Genomic DNA, 20,420 nt, shown 5'->3' on the forward strand with positions numbered 1-20,420 from the left:
GGTGTTTGTGTGATGGCAGTGGGGTTCTGCATTTCAAAACTACCTGAATGGGCACATACAGAACAACTAAACTGCATAAACGTTTACTTAAGATGGAATTCAGTTTAGCTGCTTCAAGGAGTCTAAATTTTATACCATCCTTAAAAATTGTTTGGCTTTGCAGGCAAGGCAGATGCTCTGCTCTCTATGAGGATTGTTTTATTTTCATTCTGTGTGGTGAGAAGAGCTTTGGAGACATTCGAACCCTTACATCTGGTACTAGAAACAAAAATAGGGTTTAGGATGTGGTATATGGATCTGCTTGTATATTAGAGCTCCTCTTCGTTTTATCATCTTGCTTAAATATCAACTAAACAGAAGTGTACCTCTGTTTTTGGCAATTTCTGCCTTGCTGTAAAGCAGGGAGGTTTTTACGTTCCTGAAGTTTTAGTACAAGATTTTGTCAGAAACATCATAAACATGAAAACAAGTCTCCTTTTTCCCAGAGCTGCCTTTCAGCAGAATTAGCTTTTGCCACAAAACCTGCAGATAGACGCTGTAAAATTCTGCCACATGTACAAATCATTCATCGGTGCACACTTGGTTAGTGCATGACTGATGCTGATGGAATGTAGCTGGGCTAGTTAGCAGAGCTTACAAGCTGCAGGGAAGGTTATCCGTTTCTGCTGCGTTCAAAAAATTGCCTGTCTCCAGCAGCTCATTAAATAATTGTCCTGGACTTCCAAAAATTGTTAATAACTGGGAATTAAGCGAGTAACGTAATTTGTAACTTCATAAATAGTGTACATGATGGGAGACTCGGCCTCGAGATGGCATGAGCTCATCAGAAGTAAGCTCTGATTGCTTCATTGCTGTTTTGTAATCTGCTTTTAACATTAATATTGAACATTGATAAATGTTTAAGTTTTTGAAACAGATTAGGGGAGACGTGGCTGAGAGGAAATAAGCCAAGGGGAAGACACTGTCATATTTATTAGATGCATTCATATAGTGAGACTTGCAAGTTTTACTGAGAGTTGAGTTTGGAAAACCCGAATCTCCAAACGTTCACGTTATTGGCACTTCTGTTAGAAGCACATCTCATAATCCTTTGATTGATGGATGGGGTTCGGGCTGAACCTTACGGTAGTATTTGTTGAGTATGTTAATAACAATGGCGGATTTGAGAAGGGGATGATGTGTGTGTTTGGCTCAGACCCGATGCATACAGATAATGTCTTCCCAGCTCTGCGCTCTGGAGCTCAGCTCCCCGCCCCCAAACCGTCTTCGTCATCATCCTGCTGTTTGCACTGGAGAAATGTGGAGCAGTTTGGGGTGCGGAGGAGACAGAAGTGGGTGTTTACTTTGATGTTCCTTGCAACTCATTTGTCCCACTTCCCTCCGCTGAGGCCATCCAGCCCTCAGAAGCAGAGCACCGTTAGGATTAATGGGTGTTCTAGCACAGCTCCAAAAAAGTCCTCCCCTCGATCAGTCAGTTGAAAAACTCTTTCTGGCGTGTTTATGGAAGGGAATTTCCCATTCATAGGGCAGCGCTGTGCTGGTCGGCTGAGGCGCATCCTGTGCCTCCGGGAGAGATGCTCTGTAGGGTTTGGAGGTGGCTGGCAGGGTGACCTATTGACCGCGTTCCTCCTTTTAGTGGGAACGGCAGCCAGGAAAAACTGGTCCGATGCTTCCTGGATTGGCAGTGTTCGACAGCTAAAAGAGACCGTCTCGAGCAGCCCCGTCGTGTTTCTAACTGCCTTGCTCAGCTGTCGCAGAAGAGGACGCTGTGGGGCTGGGGCACGGGCTGCCTCCTGGCTGTGCTGGGCAGGCTGCTCAGTGCGGGGCCGGGAGGGCGGAGAGCCGGCCGAGCTGATCCACCGCTTCCCGTTGTGGTTTTCATCATCGACTTCTTGATTGAAAACCTTTGTTGTTTCGCATCTGATGGACTTCAGGTTAATCTTAGCAAATCCTCCCCTTTTCTTTTAAATATTTTTGGAGTAACACAACATAAAAATTATGATTAGGTCATTAACCAGAAAAAAACCTGGAGCTCATCTGCAGGTGATCAGATGACATCAGAGGCCTGGTTTTAATTTGTGGGTAGTTCTGATTGTAACTAAAAGAGACTTGCTCCCTTTGTGGAATTGGCTGGCCGTTTCCCCACATCTGGAGTTAATGAAGTCTTTGAGACCACATCAGTTGTGTTTTGCCGCAAGAGCTCTTTGATCTGAAAAATCTAGACTGGCACAAGTGCAGCTTCATAACATCACAGCTATGTTTTTGCAAGCTAGAGTTAAGATACCAAAACAAGCAGAAACTACAGCAAGTTACGTGTCTGTGCGAGGGCTTTCATGTAGCTGTGCGAGGGGGCCTCTCTTACATTGATGTAATTCGTGACATTTTTAGTATGTAAATGGCTTCTACTTACGGATCTGCAAGTGATACATTTGTAGGAGGTTTTCAGTTCACTTTGCCTTTCGAGATAATTGCTTTTTAGAAATCGTCAGACTGCGCGAAACGGCAAAATTGTAATCTGAAGCTTGTATTTACCAATCTAATTGATAACATTACAGTTTAAAAGTGTCGTTCGTCATCGTAGATCATTGCGCATTAATCAGTGTACATCTTCGTGTCAGTGCTGAATGTCATAAAGCTTTGTTTCCCCTGCTGTCCTGTGACAGTGATAGATTGTCCATCAGCTCTAGCATATGCTGCGTTATTCTGCGCGGCGGAACTTGTAAATTAAGCCCAGTTTTGCCTAATATGTTTGTAGTCTTAGGACTGGGAGTATTTACAATTTGACAGAGTGACGTTTCTGTTAAAATATGTCAGAGGCATGGAATATACATGCATTCATCATATATAGTAAATACATATGTACTGTTACTGTGGCTTATAACATATTGTCATTCTGTCACTCAGCTTTGATGAGCATCCCTATTTTACACTTATTCGAGACCTAAAATTTGCAAGTAAAATACCGAACAAAAGCGCCTCGGAAAGGCTTTCTTTCCTAAAATAGCTTTTTCCCTTTATTTTGTTGCAAAACTACGGAAAGAAACGCGCAGCTAAAAGCCCTAAGTTTTGCACTTGACTCCCTTTTGTCGGCTCTCCCGTCCCCTAGCCGTTTCATTACGTGCTTTTGTCGGCGGCTGAGCCCCAGCTTCGTGCCGGCGTCCCGGTGCTGATGCCGTCATCCTGCAGGCTTGGTGGATTTTGCCGAGGTTGTGTTGATGTAAGCCGGCTCGGAGCGGTAAGGCGCTGTCTGCGGGCACATGCCCGGCCATTTGGCTGACAGCAGCAGGCCGGGGAGCTGGGAGGAGGGGTATTGGGATGCAAATGACGGTAGGGACTTACCCAGTTCGCTTTCTAAATACCCGTGTCAGAACATTCAACCTTCCGGAGAACAATAGTTCTCTTTTAGCAGGCTAAGCTTTTTGTTGGCTGCCTTGTTTTTCCTGTCCCTTCTCTTGATTGGTAAACAACACGCCATGAAAGGGGTGGAGGAGATGCGAAAGTTGTAGGTACGCCCGGGGCCTCTGTTTGCATAGAAATGGATAAAAATATCCACTTCAGAATTTTAGGGCAGAGTGCACCATCTGAAGTTGCATCGTGTAGGTTTTGAGGCTTTCAAATAATTCTTCACGTGTTTCTTTTATCTGAAACGTCATGAATATACAAGTGAGGTGAACGATTTCAAAATGAAAATACCTTTTTTTTTTTTTTTTACTTAGTAGTAAAAATGGGCTTTGTTTTCAGTGTTGCACTTCGATATTCTTCACCACTGTATTAATTTTTTTTCAGTATAAATTAGTCATGTTGCAGTATTCTGTGTGTATCAAATCAAAGACTTAATGAAGAAATTGCATGGTTACATTATGAGCAGAGTCCTTCAAGACTCAGTATGGCTTTCTTGATCGGAATTACTTATTCCTAATATGCTTTGTGTGTTTGTGTATGTTACGTGTATGTGTGTGTATATGTATATTTGTATATATATACACACATGTATAATATCTATATGTATGCATACAGATATGTGCATATAAATTTATTTTTTTGATTATTATTATTTTTCCAGAGCTGCTGAAGTGAAATCCTTCTAATCATTATGTTTGTTTGGCTTCTTATAATTTTTGCCTTAAGGAAATTGTTCTTTTGCAAGTTGAAAATGGTCATTCTGGGGTGCTGTTACACTGAAAGAAGCACATTGCTGGCTTTCTTTAATGCCAGGCCAGCATGGGGAAAAAAAGCACAACTTGTTGATGTTGCAGTTAGAAGATTATTCCACAAGACTTGTGTTACGTTTATTTTTGATAACTTCACAAAGGCGTGCGAGTTTCTGAATGGATGATAAAACGCTTGCATTGAAGTGCTTCCATTTGTCACTGGATGTTCTTTTTCATTCTGATTGTTGGGATGCCAGCTAGTTAAGTATTCAAACAGGCATACAATTGTTTTAAAATAAAATTTGTTTGGGGCCCAGTTGTTTTATCTTGTTTTTTTTTTTTTTTTTTAGTCTTGAGCAACAAGTCTGTACGAGTTGTGCACTTAGAAAGCAAAATCAGCATTCAAGCTTTTATCAGGCCACCTGGCTGAGTTGGCACACCAGAAAGCGTGTTGTTGGGATCATTCTACTGTAGTTCCACTGTACTGTGGCAACTTGCTAAAAAGCAAATAAAACAAGGGCAACAAATGCTGCAGCTTGCTACACTGTTCTTTTTTTATTTGGTTTTCTGTGTCTGTATGCTGTTCAGGCTTTCTTAATGCGTGACGCTCAAACGTTACTAGCTGCTTTTATTTATTACTTTACTACTAAGTGCTTTTATTACTGTCCAATCTTTAGGTGTATGCACCATCTCCGAGTTCTGATGAATTCAACAGAGAATCTCCAAGTTACCCGTCTCCTAAGCCACCAAGCAGTATGTTTGCTAGCACTTTCTTTATGCAAGGTTAGTAAAAAACACTTTTCTATCTGGGTGATACAACTTGTTCTCTAGGCAGGAATTTGAAGTTAGCCACTATTATGTGGAACCAGCGGGCAAGCTTCAAGTGACATATTGTTCTAGATCTTATGGTTGTGCTGCATATACTTTTTAAACAGTTAGATGAAGGGAGCTGTCCGTTGATTTAAAGTTTTTCTCCTGACATTAATTGCTGACTGAAATTTAAGGGGATTATACACCAGGCCAGATGGACAGAATCCCTCATCCTTTGATTTGTGGGGGCTTCAGAGCAGCACACTGGAGTGATAGAGAAATATGAGGTGAGGGCTTCTTGACTGTTCTGGAATTTGACTGTGCAATGTCAGCTAACAGTCCAGATTCTTAAATGCTTGTATATCCAGCACGCCAGAAATAAGGAGTTTTGAATTGAACGTAACGAGAGCAGAATTCATTTCCACGGCTTCACGTCATGCAAGTAGCTCATGCTGCACTCTGAGCTTTTGGAGCATATTGAAAGCGTAGCCTCTAAGTATGGCAGTTTACAGAGCACTTCAGTTTGTACTGCAGAAGGAAAGCTGCATTGATATGCTTGGGTTTAAGGCTTATGTAACGTAGTAATTTCAGTTGCTTGAATTTACTATTATTAAATGTTTTCATATTTTTATGGTACTGAGGTATTTTAGACTATAAATTGCTTGTTGTAGATTAATAGACTTTTTTTTTTTTTTTTTTCTGTATGTTTATGATGAGCTCTCCTTAGCCAAACTTCTTTCCCTTCAGCTCCCTTTTTTATTATTTCTATAGTCTGGAATTTTTATCAACACTCTTGATATAAATCTGGCCTTGCTGAAGGTCTGTGTAATTAGCAGAAGTACTTGGTATTTTCTCAGCTGTGGTAGGATTGCATTTCAGCTCCAAAGCCTCTTTTTTTTTTTTTTTATAATAAATATAGCAGCAGCATGGTGAAAGGAACATAGGAGACACAGTATAAACTAGGCACCATTTCCTTGCTGTTGAGTAGCTGAAGCATATATTCTTTTTAAATAAATCTGTAAATGCAGAATTCAGTACTCTTCTTCATGCAACATCTTCCTTTTTTTTTCTCTATGCTCGAATATACATTTCATTAAAGATGGGACCCATAACTCTTCTGACCTCTGGAGTTCATCCAATGGCATGAGCCAGCCTGGCTACGGTGGAATGCTGGGAGGCTCCTCTTCCCACATGTCGCAGTCCGGCAGTTACGGCAGCCTGCACGCACACGACCGTTTGGTACGAACCGCCTGGACTCACGTCCGTGTGCCTGCGTGGGGGGAATCTCTCCTGCAGGAATTTGTGTTTGTTCACTGCTCGTGTAGGCAGTTAAAGAAAACACTTGTCAGAAGTCATGAACTTACTGTGTCAATTTACATGGTTTTACTTTCTATGTAAAGGTGTTTGTATATTGATCTGTTCAAAGGATGGACAAGTTGCTTTCTTTAATAAAGAGCTGGTGTTGTATATTCAGTATCTTAAAATACTGACATTTATTTAAAGACTATTTAATGTCTTATCTCTGTTTTTCTTATTTTTAGAGCTATCCCCCGCATTCAGTCTCACCTACGGATATAAATGCCAGTCTTCCTCCAATGTCTAGCTTCCATCGTGGCAGTACCAGCAGTTCACCTTACGTAGCTGCCTCACACACTCCACCTGTCAATGGATCAGACAATATTCTGGGTAAAAAGTCCTTTTTTTTTTTTTCTTTTTTTCCTTTTCCTTTTTTCTTTATTTACAAGAAGATGATATTTAGGCTGCACTATATACCAAATCATTAAGATTTAATTGATAGTGTGCTTGTAGATCAGCGATATCAAACCACTGTGACATTTCTGCTCTCAGTATGGCTGAGGTGAGCCACATTGTTTTTCAACCAATTTACTGGTTTGCTTGCTTTTGCAGTCACTTGTATGCTTAAGAAATTGCATTCATTTAATAGCAATTATCCCTCTACAGTTTTGTGTAGATGAGCATTCCCATAAGCAGGTCTGGTGTTATAGTGCTCAAAGCTCCTGTATTCCCCATATATTGTGTTGGAGTAAAGCAGAAAGACTGTTTCTTTGGACTTCAGGGAGGTTTGTGAGCTGTATGGTAAATTTCTCCTGTAACTGATTTGGGTCTGACTGAGTAGCCACTGCCGTGTCTGGTTTTAGCCTCTTCCATGCTATCCTAGAAAGCACAAAGTATAATTCAATCTGTTCCATGTCCATCTTTGATAAATATGACATGATCTGATCAGTTTCCTTTGTCATCCTTTTGATCAGCTTCTGATCAGAACACAGATGAAATAAGTGCTTCCTATTTTGACAGTTTGCCTCTTTTTTAGTTTTCCCCTCTTCTGAAGATCATAGATGTAATGATGCACTACGTCTCTTCTGATACAGACGTAGAAATTAAATGGTTATAGATGACCCTTTTCAGTTTGATGTGATTTGCACTTGGCTTCCTTTTAAATAAGCAGTGACACTTGGCTTTGATTTGGGAATGTGTTTTCAACTTGCATCTTCAACAGAATTTCAATTAATGAATCTGCTTCTGAAATGCCACAAAAACAACATTGGAGTTGGATGATTTGGATTTCAGGTTTGAATGGGTCTTGCTCACAGTAAGGTTTATGACTGGAAGCTGATAAATTGTGGAAAGAATGTCTTTTAAAGATTCTGCTTTATCCAAAATATGAGATGCTTTAAAGAATTCAGGTCCTTTTTGTGCCTCTAATGGGCAGGTCTCCAAGCTTCCTCTTGGTTTGATGTTCAGAACAAAAGGGCACACTAAGATGCTTGCATGCAACAGGACAACAAAGTCAGGAGCAACAGAAAGCTTCGTGGTTCAGAGTTTTTCAGGGATTTTGTAAAATAAAATGAGTACAGCATCAGGAGCTAGAGCAGGGGAGCAAGGAGGTGTACAAGGAGCTGCTCAGTGCATTCAGCTTTCAGAGTTAGGAAATTTGCAGCACTTCTGTGATAATAGTTTAGAAATAAGCTGCAATAATATAATTAGTATTTTGTTTTTGTCTTTAGTCTGTGGTCCGAGACGACCATTTCAGTCATTTTTTTCTAACTACTTGTTGGTCTTTTTTTTTTTTTTTTTCTTTAAGAGGAGAACATCTAAATTTAAATCTAATTGTTCTAATGAAATTTTTAAGTATAATGCGAACTGATTCTGTTGACAGTGACTTCCTCAGAACATCCATTTAACCAGTGGTTTCTCAACTGTTTTGTGATGAATAAAATATTAAAAAGGAAGGAAGTTCTCAGCTTTGAAAATAAGAATTGGGTTTGTTTTCCACCTTGCAGGAAACAGAGGAAATGGTGCTGGAGGCTCACAGACAGGCGATGCGCTTGGGAAGGCATTGGCATCTGTGAGTAGAAGTTAAATACTCAGGTCTTAATGATGTATGTTGACCGTTGCTTCCTTTATTTAACTTTGTTCGTTTTATAATATCAAATTGGGATTTCATATGTGAAGAAACTCTACTGATGTCCACAAAAAGACAAGCGGAAAATGATGCTCTCATTTGCAGAAGACTTGTTTTGACTTCTTTTTGAACTGCATTTGTCCTAAATTTTTGAGCACCTGAAAAATGAAGTTATTTATACAAAGTAAACAGAAATCATAACGAATTTAGGAATTCTTTTCTAGCATTCTAGTTAGTCATATTTTTAATCTTACTCATGGAGCAGGTCTTGCCTCAAGTTTCAAAATGTGTTCTCAGTGGCCCTGTAAAACTGAGGTTTTTGAATGCTCTTCTGTTGGTGTTCCTTGTACTGCTACTTTTGCTTAGCAAGTAGTCAGACTGGTTCTTTAGATAAAAATGACTGCCTTGCAGCCCCTAAAGATCATTCCTGGGTTACACTGTTTCCCTAAAGTTGTATCAGTAAATGCAGATGTGCATAGTTGCACAGATCCTATTACTCTGCTTCCTTCGAAGGGTCATGTGTTAAAAGATTACGAGATCTGATAATGTTTGTAATGTCCATATTGGGTAGGAGAACTCTGACCTGCTGGCTTTGGGGAGAAAAATGTTATCTGCTTGCTGAATCCCCAAAAGCAACAGGACAACAATTCACAAGTACAGAGGGCAGTTAACACTCTCCTTTTTGTCTGGCTGGGACCTGTTAGAAAAGAACTGACATCAGCTCAGCGCTAGGAATAGCAGTGCTTGCATACTCTGTGAATGTTTCAGGGTATCTGTTGTTCTGCAGCCCTAGCAGATTTCTGTTCTAAGTTTGACGTGCTGTCCAGTGAGATCTGGGGGACTTGGTGATGTTTTCCATTACTCTATTATTATTATTATTATTATTATTATTGTCTTTTTTTTTCTGCTTGAAAGGTCCTCGGGTGTTTTTGCCTAAATCACTAGCTGAGAAAATGAGGCTGACGCTTTGAGAAAAATTCTAAGTATATTGGGAGTGGAAGTCGGGGCAGAAGTGTTTAATCTAACTGGTGGGTGGGCTTTGGTTGTCATAGAAACTTGTTTCTGTCATCCCATGTTGCTGCTTGGCAGGAGCAGCCAGGTCATTCCATAAATCATTTCTGTCGTAGCTGATGGTGATGCATTCCATCTGCTCTATCAGCACATGCCATAGTCTGCACACTCAAAATCCCTCTCCTCCTCCATCTGCTCCCCGAGCCGCACGCACCCAGCGCTGCGGGCGCGCAGTGGGGTGGCAGCGCCGGGCTGAGCGGGGGCACGGCTGGGCCTCAGTGCTGCCTTGCTGCTGAAGGTAGAGCCTGAGTTCTGATGGAGAGACGGCTGTGGAAATCTGTCCGTGTGGACAAAGCTGCAGTAAGCACGGCAGCTCTCTCGACTTTTTTTTAGAAGGCGGGCCGCCTCTGTTAGGGTTTTAAACGCTACCGCTCCAACTGTTGGGAGGAATTTCCAGTTGCAGAATTCTGTTGATGTGCGTCTCACAATAGGCCTTTCATGTGCAAAACATCAGAGGATACGACATTTGTTCTTCAGTTTAGGTATTAAAGACCATACAGAATAGTATGTGATTAAACATGTAAGGCCAGATAATACATTTGCAAAGGTTCTTTTATTTTAGGTTTAAGCCTGGATAATTGTGGTCTTAATCTCAGGGTAGGCAAGAAAGAGAATTGTACATGAAAGTATTTACACAAAGTTCCCAAAGCCCTGTGGATTATGCATTAGTTTGGATAATGAACTAGTATAGATAGAAAGAAAAGAAAATCTGGGTATTCGTGCCATTTCTAATGTGTTTCCCTGAACATTTGCCAGACAATAACCCTTTAAGATTGTGCCCACGGAGGGTTATATGGCAGGAGAAACATCTGGTTTATTTCATCGCCTAATGCCAAATCAAAACACTTGGTCTTTAATTTAGAGGAGATCAAACAGGAGGGCTGTTTAACTTTGCTGATTATATCAGACCTCTTTGTGATAACTTATGTTTTGATTCCTACCTCAGAACTGGGGTAAAGCCCTTTGTAGGATCTGGTAGTTAAATAGCCACTGGTCCCCTAACAAAAGGAAAGAAAATGTAGGGAAGTTGACTTCTAAAAGTAATTCATGAATTAAGTTTCTTTGTTGCTTTAGACTCAATAACATTAGCATAACAAAGCCTAACTGAAATGTACACTGTAGTGTTTAAAAAATTGGACTAACAGCTCCGAGGTTTGGCTCTGCGGGCTCTCAATTGTGCGGCTTTTGTCTGAGAGCCTTTTCATTAGGCCCTGGCATATTGGCACCCTGCTGATCGGAATGGACCATGACTGATAGGAGGAGGAGTCTCATTTGTTGCTGTAAAATGAGGCATGTTACCGTTTAAGCCTGGCAGAAGGTGTCAGGGTTGTTCATCATTGGTCATTTAACAGTAGAGCAGCCAGGGATGCATGCAGGATGAGTTCTGGCTTTGTGGTTGTTTGCGGCTCTTTCTGCTGCTGCTGCTGTTTTTTCTTCTTAGAAAATACAGTGAAATAAAATAAGCAGGTGAAGTGCTGGAAAACAGTCAGTTCAAAGAAAGCTGAAGCTCCTTTATCCGGGCAGAATTTTATTTTTCAGTGTTTTATCTGTCTGTAGAGCTCCTTGCAGTTCTCCTACTGACGCCTGATCCCTGACCAGGATTTATTTTGTAGTGATGTTACTTTTCTTCTCAGAATGTTTTATGTAGCGTGTGTGAAAGGGATGAGGTATTTCTGTTAAGGAGGTGAGAGTCTTTTCTAATGTGAAAGTATGACAGGCCGGGAAGGGCCTGCTTGGGTCCTGCTTTTGTCAGTTCACAAAACAGAATATGCAGCTTAACCAAGTCTCAGTTGTCAGCTCAATGTTGAAATGTCATTGTCTGCGTGAAGAGACATCAACCACTCTGCCAGGGAAGATTTTCCTAACTGCTGTCTGATGACTAACAAATCCTGGTCTCTGCTCAAGTAAAACAGGTTTGAACTGATGACCTGTACAAAATATGTTCTCCAGTCCGTAGTCAGCTTCTAAGTCTGTTCAATTCCTTTTACAAAATGACTTTTTGAAGAATCTTGAAATGTTAAGTTCTCATTAGAGCTTTGGGTATTATGTCTTCTATTTTTATGGGGGCGTTTTATTACATTAATAGCAAGGATTAACTTACTGCAAGTGGAGATTTCTTATCTTAAGGGAGCAACTGATACAACAATAAGAAAAACGGAATGTGCGGCAGTATGTATTAAAAGCAACAATTCCGCATGGTTTTGTGTTGGGGCTATGGACAGTAATGAGAGCTGAATGCTTTCTCCCAATTTTCTCTCATGAATTAATTTTTAGAAGATAATACATTGGCTTATAAAAGCTCTTCTCTTGCTAAGGACTTGGAAGCTGTTATTCCTCTATGTTTTTCTGAAATGATTTGATTATCTGTGCACTGTTACATATGGGTTGCATACATCGTTTGCCTTCATTGATATAAAGACTGACGTTTCTGTTGTTAAAGTAGCAGGACGATGGTTATATTTGTGTCGCTATCAAATATGGGCTGTGGTTATTTTGATAACTGCCTTAAAGTCAAAGTTCTCTGAACATTTTAAAGTGTAAAAAGCAGAACTATGGTTTGGGTTTTATTGGATTTTTTTTTTTTTGTCAGGCCAGCATCAAGAGTGCCAATTAAAAGCATGCAAAGAAATCCTAGTAGTTCTTTTACTTTGTATTATATGTATTGATATAAAAACTTCTTGTCTGTTGTTAGATTTATTCTCCTGATCATACCAGCAGTAGTTTTCCATCAAATCCATCAACACCAGTTGGATCACCATCGCCACTTACAGGTATGCATAGTGTTTACCAGTACTTGTTTGTTGACTTGGAGTCACAGTGGGAGCAGCAGTAGCTTCCTTACATGGTTAATCCTATATTTTGTTGATTTTTCCATTGCGTTAAGCCTAGTTTTATAAGTCTGGATTTGTAAATATTTTATGAGCATTCACTTAAATCCTGACAATTGACATGGAAAATTAGTTCTACTAAAGTGATCTTAGAAAACATTGGTTAACCATATACTGCTACTACTAAATCAACTATAAAAATGTCTGTACAGATCTGTGCTGTTGCAGAGAAGGAAGCAAGAGTGATTTGTGTATTTGTTGTTTTAAGCTATATGTAGAAATTCTGTGGCAGCGTTCAGTGACACACAGCAGGTGTTTGTTCCCTCTAATGAAAATACAGTAGTTTATGAGATCATTTTTTACACAGGGTAGCTTTTCATTCATATCTTTCATGAATGCTTTCATTTTATGGGAGAAGAATTTCTGGCATTCTTTCAAAATAAAGGCTGTGTGTTGCAGGCACCTCTGTCACCTGTGCTTTGTGTGTTACTGGTGTGAATGTGGGAAGAAGCATTCCAGTGTGGAGATGAACTATGGGCAGCTGCCTACAGCTATTAGTGGGTAGTGCAGCTTTCACAGATATTGTGGCCTCAGCTGTCTAGTAAAAGTTGAACAGCTGTTCTCTGTACAGAGAGGACTGTGAAAGCTCCATTGACTTAAATTTGTTGTTTAACAAAGAACTAGAATTACAAGCAAGATGATGTAACTTTAACCCTGTTCTTTCCTGTAGTGCAGTTTGCTGAATTATTTAAAGTTTGTAAAACACTTCCCATTCTCAGTTGTTTAACTCACCCCTGCGTATTCCTGGCTGATGGTCACATTTTTTTGCCAGAGTTGCTTTGTTGCCTTTTGTTTTTTAATAAAATTAGCTTGTAGTGAAAGATGTACAGAATGAGCTTAGCTGAAAACTTGGGTAATGCAGGTGAGTCAGTCAGTCAAGTCACTGCACGTAAAGTCCAGGCATACACACATGGATGTGAATTTGCCTGTTTGTGTATGTAATGTCACTCACAAAATGTGAATCATTCATACTCACCAGTGTTTAACGATCACTGTTTGGGTTATCTGTGGACTTAATGGATTAGGGAGTATCTGATATGGCATACCTGAACAGCTGTTCTGTAACTGAAAATCCATGATAAATTGAGTAATTATGGGATTAATGGAGTTTTTGATTTAGTGATTACAGTTGACAAAAGAGTCGTGTGTAGCTGTGTCGTGCTGAAAAGGCAGGCCAGACCAGGAAGTTCTTACTCTTGTCTTTCGTAACGTGAAAGCAAATTCTGAAAATAGCTCTGTGGCTGAAGAAAAGCGTTCCGACATTTTGGAGTATTTGCAGTTTAGAAGAACCCAGTGTAAGTTTCCTGATGAGATCCCACACCTACATTTCCTGAGCAGGAGAGAGCTGTCTAGATGCTGCGCTTAGAATGCAGGTTCAGGTCTCAAAAATTTGGATTTTGTATTTACTGCTCATGCCGTTGTGGGGATGTCTGCTAAGTGTAAAACTCCTCAGTTTGTGCTTTGATTGACATTCTTTATTCCGGGTTCTGGTGACTCAGAGAGCAGTTGATAGATGCAGATAATACTGAAGTCCTACTCAACCACAAACTTAGCATCTGCTTTACAGTTATCCATGCTCCCTCCTTCTGTTCCCCCCTCTCTCCCTCCCCCTCTTTAATTTCAGTGATACAGAATTTATCAAGCCTTTGGTAAATTGCTCCAGTAGTTAATTACCTTCATTTATGAATCTGGACTTTTATCTTTATTCCCAGATGAGTCACTAAGAATACAGTGAGGCACAATGTAAAGTAATTACTCCTCTATTTATTGTTATTTATACTCCTGGTAGCCATTTTCTGTCCTGACCCAAAAAGTTACTGCAGATAAAAGCAAATGTCTTACTATACTAAAATAATGTATTTTAAAGCATTTTAACCACGATTACGATTTTCCCAATGTGGCAAAGGTTGATGTTTGTTTACCTAGGCTTCTTGTTGTTTGGCATTGAAGTAAGGCATAGTTCACCTGTCCCTCAGTTGTCAAGTAGAGATGTAGTCACTCCATGAGGCACTAAAGTACATGTAGCCAGGTTGCAGTATTAAATGGTTTTGTTGCCAAGTTCTTCTTTGCATAAAGGATTAGCAATTTTTTAATTAAAGTAGAAGTTTTGAAGACGACGTGGTGAAAACCCTCCAGTACCCTCATTTAATTTCTAATTGTACATAGACATGTTTTACTTCTTGCATACTTCTAATGATTGCATGCACGTATGTGAAATCTACATACAGAACTGATCAGTGGGAGCCTCGGTGCTTTAAGAATCCTCCTCGCAGGCCCAGGGGCATCAGAATGGCTGTGCAGCTCTGAGGATGCAGGAGCAGCCCTTGGCCCCCTCTGGTGTGTGTTTGTTTGAAAGGGGAGCAAGGGGATTAGTGCTGGGGAGATTCAGAGGGAGGAACAATACTACCATGATTACTGCCGATGACCCCTGTAAATCCCAGCACTTGCCCGGCTTATTTGTTTTTTCGTGCTGCTGTGTTGGTGCTGCACTAAAAGCTGCAGTTGTTAATTGCAGGGCTTGTGGTGCCAGGATGCTTTTTAACATAATTGGTGGATTTCATGCACAAACTTCTCTGAGGGGGAGTGGAATGAGGGAAGCAGGAAATCAGTGCCATCTGGCAACCTGCAGACATGGGAGCAGAACGCACAGGGCTTCCAAAGCGCTCTAGCGTTACTAGAGGAGCTGTTAGACACTGCAGGTTCCAGTTGGGGTGTTTGGTCAAGAGGAGAACGGGTTTTTGCCTTGCTTTGGTTTTCCCTCCTAGTTTTATCCTAGGCTTTCATGAAGGAAATAGCATGTTCTCCATTTAAGAACGCGGTCACGCTGGATGTGCGGGTGTTGAGATACGTGTTTTCTTAGCGGTTTGCCTCTCTGCTCAATATTCAGCTGCTGCTTTGCTGTAGGAGGTAGCACGCTCAGTCCTGCTAGTTAGTAGCAAGCTCTTGTTAAGGCCTTTATTATGGTTTTGACTCTAGAAATGAAATTTGGACCTCATAAAAACTCAAAGATTAAAGCAAGCACGCACATTCTGAAGCTGCTTCAGTAATATATTTTCAAAAATGACTTAAACTCTAGGCATTATTCCTGGCAGTCATGCAGAGAGAAGCTATAGGTCCAGACTTGGAGTACCAGTGTGAAAATTTGTGATGATAACCTTCCTCTGTGATACCGTGGTATCTTAAAAGAGAACCAGAGCACATTTACAGGAGCTCTGAGCTGTTATGAAACTGGAGATGTTTTATTTTGATTTTTTTCAGTTAGCAAGAAAGTACTTGGCTAGTTTAATAGCTGTGAAAGCTATAGTCCTTTTCTTAAATAAAACTCTTTCTTTAAAAGGTAACTACTTGCAGCTCCCCAAACAAAGGAACTGTAATGTTATTAAACCTTTCCCAGTTTTCCAGACGTGGAGCTCTGGCTGTTATTGAAAGAACAAGCCCACAGGCTCTTCCTTTAATGAGCTGCTTTGGATTGTATGTCCATAATTTATTAATGTAATTGCTTTATTATTACATTTGTATGGCTGAAAGGAAGCTGTCTCTAATGGACATAAAATTTCATGTAGTATCTTTATAAAAGATGCATTATTGTTGAGGAAAATACATGCTGTACAACTTCAGACTTTGTTTTAAAAGTACTGCTTTATTAATTATTGCATTTCACATCTCATTATATCTAAATTTTACATAATAATTAAGAGCATTTATTCAGATTAGAATTGGTGTGTATTGAATTTGCAGTACATAGGTAATATGGGCATAACTGTGGATTTGCTGCACGGTGAGTGATTCTTGAACTGAACTGAAATCTGTTCCAGTTTACCTTGAGTGTATCTGAAATAAATGGAAACTCTTCCAAACTTGGAACATGCTATGATCTGATATTTTATTTTATTTTATTTTATTTTGTTTTATTTTTTGAATGAATAAATAAAAATGCTACAAAGCACACAAGGCAGAAAAAGCTTTTAGGTCCTGCTTCAAATTTTCTTCTGTAGTAGAGAGATATAGTATAAGAATAAATAATAAATAAATGGTTATCATTAATTCATAGTCCATTGGATTTCTTTAAATATTTTTGATGTAAACTTCCATGCTGTTTAAGGCATGCTTACATCTGCTGAACGTAATCTGAAGGAAAAAGAAACGGGCTGTTTTTTAATGCAGGCTTGCCCAGGGCAGGAATTTCAGGTACTGTGTGTAACTATTGGGTGAATTTTTGTGTTGTTGAAGTAATTTGAAGCTGTCACTGCTTTGTCATCTAGCCCTACAGATGTCAGGATATAAAAATTATCCCTCAGTGAGACAGAATGAAGGAATTTGTCCTCCTTTGTAAATCCATATGTTGGCTTACCTTTATGCAGAATATGTTGGTTTTAATTATGTTAAGAAGTACAGCATCTGTTTCCTGCTTGTGCTGCATAAATCTGTGAGCTAACCTAGACAATTTTGACAGGTGCCAGTCAGTGGTCTAGGAGCGGAGGACAAGCCCCCTCATCTCCAAACTATGAAAACTCTCTACACTCCTTGGTAAGAGCTGTTGAAAGCAACATACTACTTTTTACTTACGAGTTGAAGGCTTGTTTTTGTGTAAATCCTGCATATCATTAACGGGAACAGTAGGATAGCATTACAAATGAATTCTTTGCTAACAAATGGCCTGTTCAGTTGAACAATATAAGACGTGCAGGGTGTGTCTTTCACCATCTGTTCCTTGGGCATCAGGCTTCTGTGCTGAGGACAGCTGGTGCTAAAGCACTGTTATGAGATTCTGGTACCTTTTCACAAATCCATGGCTAATTCTTATCTAAAGTTCAGTCTGCAGAACAGATAAAGACTTCATGCCTTCACGTTTACTCGTCCTTCCCCCTCTCGCCTTGAAATGGTAATCCCTTGGCCTTGTTTTCATTACCCGGTCATTAAAGTATTATTTATTATTTATTATTGTTTATTATTAGGGAATGTTCATTTATTAATTAGTTCATATTAATTACAGAAAAGCTAAATGATCTGTTGTAAACTTAAAGTGGACTTGTAGCTTCAGCAAAAGCTTTAAGTTATTGACTCCCTAAATCTCTGATGCAGCATTGGGAAGGAAAGGGGAAACTTTTGAGGGAACACTGAGAAGGGTTTTGAATACTTGTGCCTATTTCTGGTTTCCACAGAGATAACTTCTTCTCCTGTGTCTAGCAAGAATAAATTTAAATCACTTTTCTCTTGAATATTTTTGCAGTCATATTGAATTGATATGTACACCTTAGAATCCTGACGTAACGGCAGTGTTAAATATTAGCCTTTTCTTATCTTGGTATAATCAGATTTCTGTTGCATTAACTTGACTAACAATTTATTGCTGACATGCACATCAGCTGTTTCCTCACCTCTTTTTTGAATTAATCTTAACCTATGCTTTGCTTCCTGTTCTGTCTTGACTTTGCCAGAAAAATCGAGTTGAGCAGCAACTTCACGAGCATTTGCAAGATGCAATGTCCTTCTTAAAGGATGTCTGTGAGGTACTATTTCAATTTAGATGGTGCCTTTTTGTGTTTCAATTAATGCTTCCTTCGGATTCCCCATTAAAAACTAAATGAGTGTAGCCCATGACCCATCCTTTGACTCCAACATTCTGCTCTTTCAGTTTCTAGAGAGCTGCAATGTCAGAACTGGTGGGGTTTTTTTGTTTGTTCTTATTTTTTTTGTCTCCTGAAGTAAAAAATAGATCTAAGGCAGAAACCTATTCTGCAGTAACATTTGGAACTTGTTTTTGTTTCTGAAATATCTGTTAAAGATCAGTTTTAGAAAGTAACTTTTGTCCAGTCTTTTTGTGGTACTGGCTCTCAAAAAGCCACTGCCTCTCTTAATTGCTACCAGTGTGTTGAGGCTGATTTGGTGATCCTTCTTTCTTGCCCAGTATTAGCGTATTTTGTAGCACTTCCTTTTTTCTTGTTCATGCCATGTAATGGAAGCTAAGTAATATTAACCTTATAATAAGCTTCACTTTAAAAGCTGCCACCTATTTGTGGAATGAATGCTATCTTAAGCAAGATCTCCAGATATCTTTCCTTTTTTCTGTTTGTTTGTAGTGCTGGTAGGTGCTTTTGAAGTCTTTTGATACTATATTTCATCTTCTGTCTTTAATGTCTCCAAGGTAGAAACTGTTACAGTAGAAAGAGTCTGCAGAATTACTCAGTAATGACTGTTGCTGGTCCTCTTAAATCCAACAGCAGTCTCGTATGGAGGATCGCTTGGACAGACTCGATGATGCCATCCACGTACTACGAAATCATGCTGTGGGGCCTTCAACAAGCCTATCAGGTGGCCATGGAGACATACATAGTTTATTGGGACCATCCCATAACGGGCCAATTGGAAGCCTGAACTCAAGTTATGGAGCGTCTAGCCTTGTAACAGCCAACAGACAAGCATCAATGGTAATCGTATTTTTATCGTGTGTGTAGTTGTGCAAAGCGATGGCAGCTGGTGTGTCTGAGTAATCGTGGAGCCTGGGCAGTGACACTGGGACTCCAGGATTTGTATTTATCAGGGAAAAACTACTGGAGGTTATTGTAGAGAAGAAGATGGCAGGCAGCTTGCACCTGCTATGGGTTTCCAGTTAGAGGGTTTGGAGTGGGGTGGGCAGATATGAGGGGGGAGGAGAAAGATGGGAAAACTTAGACTTTGGCCTGGTCAGTGGCCCATAAAATCCCGCTGTGACCATATGCGGAAAGCTGAAACTTTCTGCTGAGAGCGTTTCAGCTTATACATGCATTTTTTCCAGATGTGTAATAATTGGCAGAACAGTTTTCTCCTTGAAATGGTGAATAGGGAGATTGAATGGGAAAAGCAGTCGAGAAGGACTGAATTTCAAGTGTTCTGGTCTGGAAAAGCTGTTTATTGTAAATTGGAACTAGTCTTCAATAGCAGATGCTGGCAGAGGACTGGGAGGAAGCTGTTGGAATGTGGAACCATAGTGTGTGCAGGCTCAAAAATTAAACTTTTTTTTTCCCTAAATGAAAAGGAGTTTGAGCACAGCTGTAGAGTAAGTAACAATGAAGAGGAAACAACTTTTAGATTAATCCCCAAGAAGAGTTAAATAATTCAATCCGTCCCTTTTAGTTTCTTTAAAAATGTGAACTATTCTGAAGGAAAAATGTAGTTAAGCTTTTCAGAGATCAGAAACGCGTTAAAGGCATTGTGTAGGAAATGAAATATATTTGTGGAGTTGCTCACTTCCCTTTTTCTTTCTTTTCATTCCCCTCTTCTCAAAAATACTGAGGGGGAAAAAGCTTTTTAAAAACATGCTTATTTTAGCGGTGCCATGTGTTTGCATGTTTACAGTGTAACTTTAAAGACCAGTTACACGCTGTGAAATTTTCTGTTATAAAACAGATTCGCAGCTGGGCGCTGTGTGATCAAGGCGAAATTTCACCTATCATCAAAATAATTAGGTACCCCGATTGCTGAAGGGTTTGTATTCTATAAAACAGAATTAGTTCCAGGCTCTCCCATTTGCACGTCACACATCCAGTTATATTAATTTCAGAACTGCTGCAGTAAACATCAAAAAGAACTGGTTACTTTCTATAAGCTGCGTGTGTTTGGGGCCTTTGGGGGGGGCTGCTTTTCCAATGGCATATCCAGCTTTAGATCTCTGTACAAGTTCACAATTGCTTTTAGTAATGAAGGAAATGATACATAAATACTTCAGAATTTTTTCTAGTACTGCCTCGTGGTTAATATTTAAAGAATGCTGCTGGAGGGAAAGTTTTACCATGTTCTAGAATAGATTGTAGTACAGTTGTGCAAAAGGAAACTTCTTTCGGAGGTCTTCATGGTGTAGGGTAAAATGGGTGACCAAAATTGCAGCGATAAAATTGTTCTGCAATTTGTGAAGCCTTCTGACACCGCTCAGTCAGACGCACGCCGTGCCAGGATGTACCAAAGTCTGCTTCTGGTGGAGACCGAGCTGTGCTGCATTTATCAACTCAGTGTTGATTAAAATGGGTGACAGTAGAAAATGACTCTCCAAAACAAATGAAGTTTCCTTGGTCTGCTGTAGTTTAATGTTAGTGTGTAATT

General features: G+C 39.9%; 1 protein-coding gene across 11 annotated transcripts in view; it reads left to right on the forward strand.

The window, feature by feature from the left end:
- The window catches only part of TCF12 (transcription factor 12), a 158,014-nt gene that overhangs the window by 123,059 nt on the left and 14,535 nt on the right, over window positions 1-20,420 (forward strand). For 5 of the 11 annotated variants that reach the window (XM_052672619.1, XM_052672622.1, XM_052672617.1 and 2 more), the window contains 8 exons: window positions 4,829-4,934; window positions 6,061-6,200; window positions 6,503-6,647; window positions 8,264-8,328; window positions 12,149-12,227; window positions 16,798-16,871; window positions 17,783-17,854; window positions 18,566-18,772. In XM_052672619.1, the coding sequence (XP_052528579.1) occupies window positions 4,829-4,934; window positions 6,061-6,200; window positions 6,503-6,647; window positions 8,264-8,328; window positions 12,149-12,227; window positions 16,798-16,871; window positions 17,783-17,854; window positions 18,566-18,772 (888 nt within the window). The remainder of the gene's footprint in view (window positions 1-4,828; window positions 4,935-6,060; window positions 6,201-6,502; window positions 6,648-8,263; window positions 8,329-12,148; window positions 12,228-16,797; window positions 16,872-17,782; window positions 17,855-18,565; window positions 18,773-20,420) is intronic. The other 6 variants (XM_052672624.1, XM_052672623.1, XM_052672627.1 and 3 more) reach the window with 3 other exon arrangements.

The sequence above is a fragment of the Tympanuchus pallidicinctus genome, unplaced genomic scaffold (assembly GCF_026119805.1).
Source record: "Tympanuchus pallidicinctus isolate F22 unplaced genomic scaffold, pur_lepc_1.0 scaffold12, whole genome shotgun sequence".
Lineage (NCBI taxonomy): Eukaryota > Metazoa > Chordata > Aves > Galliformes > Phasianidae > Tympanuchus > Tympanuchus pallidicinctus.